Source organism: Ursus maritimus, unplaced genomic scaffold (genome assembly GCF_017311325.1).
Source record: "Ursus maritimus isolate PB19 unplaced genomic scaffold, ASM1731132v1 scaffold_19, whole genome shotgun sequence".
NCBI classification, from domain to species: Eukaryota; Metazoa; Chordata; class Mammalia; order Carnivora; family Ursidae; genus Ursus; species Ursus maritimus.
In genome coordinates this window covers 56,455,997-56,458,948 of record NW_024424341.1, presented here as the reverse complement: position 1 = coordinate 56,458,948, position 2,952 = coordinate 56,455,997, and the positions used below count along the sequence as shown (strand labels likewise).

General features: G+C 52.4%; 1 protein-coding gene across 1 annotated transcript in view; it reads right to left on the bottom strand.

Moving 5' to 3' along the window:
• GRIN2D (glutamate ionotropic receptor NMDA type subunit 2D) overlaps window positions 1-2,952 on the bottom strand; it is a 30,726-nt gene that overhangs the window by 25,324 nt on the left and 2,450 nt on the right. The window contains exon 2 of the mRNA XM_040634253.1: window positions 694-1,313. Within this exon, the coding sequence (XP_040490187.1) occupies window positions 694-1,313 (620 nt within the window). The remainder of the gene's footprint in view (window positions 1-693; window positions 1,314-2,952) is intronic.

Sequence of the window (2,952 nt, the reverse complement as noted above, 5' to 3'; positions counted from 1 at the left end):
TGAGCCCCGCATCGGGCTCCCTGCTCAGCGGGGAGCCTGCTTCTCCCTCTGCCTGCCAGTCCCTCTGCTTGTGCTCTCTCTCCCTCTAATAAATAAAATCTCTAAAAAAAAAAAAAAAAAGTGATCTATACACCCCTACGTGGGACACAAACTCACAGTCCCGAGTTGGAGAGTGGTACACTGCACCGACTAAGCCAGCCAGGGGCCCCTATTTCTGGATTGCAAAATGAGGAAGAACAACTTCAATCTCGTTTAGGCCACTCAATTGTTGGGTCGTTTTGTTACTGAAATTCAGCTTATACTCTAGGGAATCTCATCATACCTGAGGTGCCATCAAGTATAGGGTGTATCTCTGGTTTTATGTACCACAAAGAAAGAAAAAAGTGCTGCCAATTAAGCCATGATAAGCCATCAATCGTAAGGTATAGCTTGATTTCAAAGACATTAAACTGTGGGGGAAAAATTCATATTAAAACCAGGAAATATCATAATACACTCACTCTGTCTTGGGTGCTTTTTCCAAATTACCCGATTTAACCCCAGGCAGGAGACCCAGCTATCTCCATTTTACAGAAAAGTAAACTGAGGCTCTGAGAGGGGACGTGACCCATTTGAAGCTGCTCAGTCAGTGAGAATCCCAGGTAGTCAGGCTCTGGAGCCTTCCCACAGCCCTTCTACACCGACCCCACTCACCTGTGTAGACTCTCCCCTCGGTGGGTGCGGTTCTGGGCACGACAGTCATGGCCGAGCTCGGGCAGGAAGCCATAGTCACGCAGCAGAGCCTGGGCACCTCTGGCCACGACGGCCACACCAGCGGCCACACGCCGGGCCAGGTCATCCCGCCAGCCAGCCGAGCGCACTGCAAACAGGCCGGCAGGCAGTGGGGCGCCTCCTGGCAGAAGTGGGGGCTCTCCAGGAGCTCCTGAGCCTCCGCCTCCAGCCAGCTGGGGCCCCACCATGAACCAGACGTAGCCAGGCCCAGTGAGGCCGGCCTCCTCAGCTGCCCGGAACACGGGCTCGGCTTCTTCGCGGGCACAGAAGAGCAGGCGGATCTGTGCGCTGACGCTGCGGAGCTGGGCGCCCAGCACAGCCTCGCCTGCTCCAGGGTCCAGTGTCAGTGCCCCGCGGTGCTCCCAGCCCACCATGCTGCCATCAGTCAGCACCTCGATGTAGGACAGGAAGGCCCGGTGGCCGGGGGCACGCGTGGTCACCGCTACAAAGGATGTCCAGTCGTACTCCTCCAGCACCTCAAAGATGACCTGGAGCTGCTGCTCTGTGGAGGAGCCCAGCTGCAGGAAGGTGGAGCCCTTCTCCTGCGGGGGAGGAGGAGGATGTCAAGCCTCCTGATGTGGAGACCACAGCTCCCAGCAACCAGTAGGAGCCTTCAGTTTCCAGTGGTCAAGCCAGACTTCATCTCCCAGCAACTGATGAGGGCCTCCCAGCTCCCAGTGGCCACCAGTATGTTACGGCTCTCAATATGGCAACTGACCAGCTGTTCACCAAACCCCTCTCCTTTTCCTGCTTGTGCACAGAGCTAGGCCTGGGTTAGGGTTAGCCATGTGACTGAGTTCTAGACTCATCCAGAAAAGCTCTCCCCCATGCACCTTACTCTCTTCCCTGTCTGAGAACAGATGCAGAGGCCCCAGAAGAAAACTCTGAAGTCCTAGGGGATTGCAGAGCCACAAGAGGGAGAAGCCTGAGTCCCTGAGTCAACACGTGGAGGAGAGCCACCTCTAGTCAGGAAGACCTGTTTGGATTTTATAGGAGTGAGAAACAGCCTCCTATTGGGTTGAGCCACTGAGACTTGGGGGTTTATCTGTTACAGCAGCTAACATTGCCCTAGAACACACACAGCATCCAGGGAGGGAACTACAGTCCCCAGCAACCACTGAGAGGGACTACATCTCCCAGAATGCAATGAGGGTGCTGAAGGTACCGCCTCTCCCAGCAGGAAGCGGCTTTGCTGAGTGGATTTGCCCTTCTCTGGTTTTCCTCCTACCTCCCTGACTTCTTCTGTTTCCTTTGTTGGACTCAGTCAGAATTCTAAATGCGGAATCTAGTCTTCTCTTTTCTTCTCTGTCCTCCCTCCTTGGTGATCTCATCTACACCCCTGTGTTTAAATACTGCCTTCTATGCTATCCAATATGGTAGCCAGTAGCCACCCATTTAAATGAATTAAAATTAAATAACATTTAGTTCCCTGGCTGCACTAACCATATGTCAAGTGCTCAAGAGCCACATGTGGCTAGTGGCCATTGTAGTGGACAGAGCAGATATAGACCATCTTCTTCATTGCAGAAAGTTCTATTACCTGGCATTGAGTATGTCGATGGCTCCTCTCCAGTCACGGTACCTCTCTCCTGAACTCCGGACAGACCTATCCCCCTTTCTACTCAACATCTCCTCTTGGAATTCCAAGAGGCATCACAAAATTAGCATGTCAAAAACAGAACTCTTGTCTCCCCCGCCCCCACTCTTCCAGTCGCAAACCTCTTCCTGGTCTTCCTTTCTTTATTCACCCAGCTGCTCAGCTCCCAAAGCTAAATCATCCTTTCCCTCTCTTTCCCTCATGCCCAATCCAGGCCATCTTCTAGTCTTCTCGGCATTCTGTTCAAAACAGAGCCCATTCTTCACTACAGCACCATCACAACCGACGTTGACCACTATCTTACTTAGACAGCTGTAACAGCTTCCTGACCCCTCTCTGCTAACATTTTTGCATCTTCCAGTCCATTCTCCATGAGCAGCCAGAGTCATCTTTTCAAAATATTAATTGGATCACATCCCTTCTTGGTTGAAAATTTTCCAACACTTCTACCTTAGAGTCAAAGCCAAAGGCCTCACTTTGGCCCACAGGCCCTGCATGAACTGGCCCTTGTTGCCTCTGTGACCTCATCTCCCGCCACCCCCACCTCTCTGTTCTTCCTCAAACACATCAAGTTCCTTCCAGCT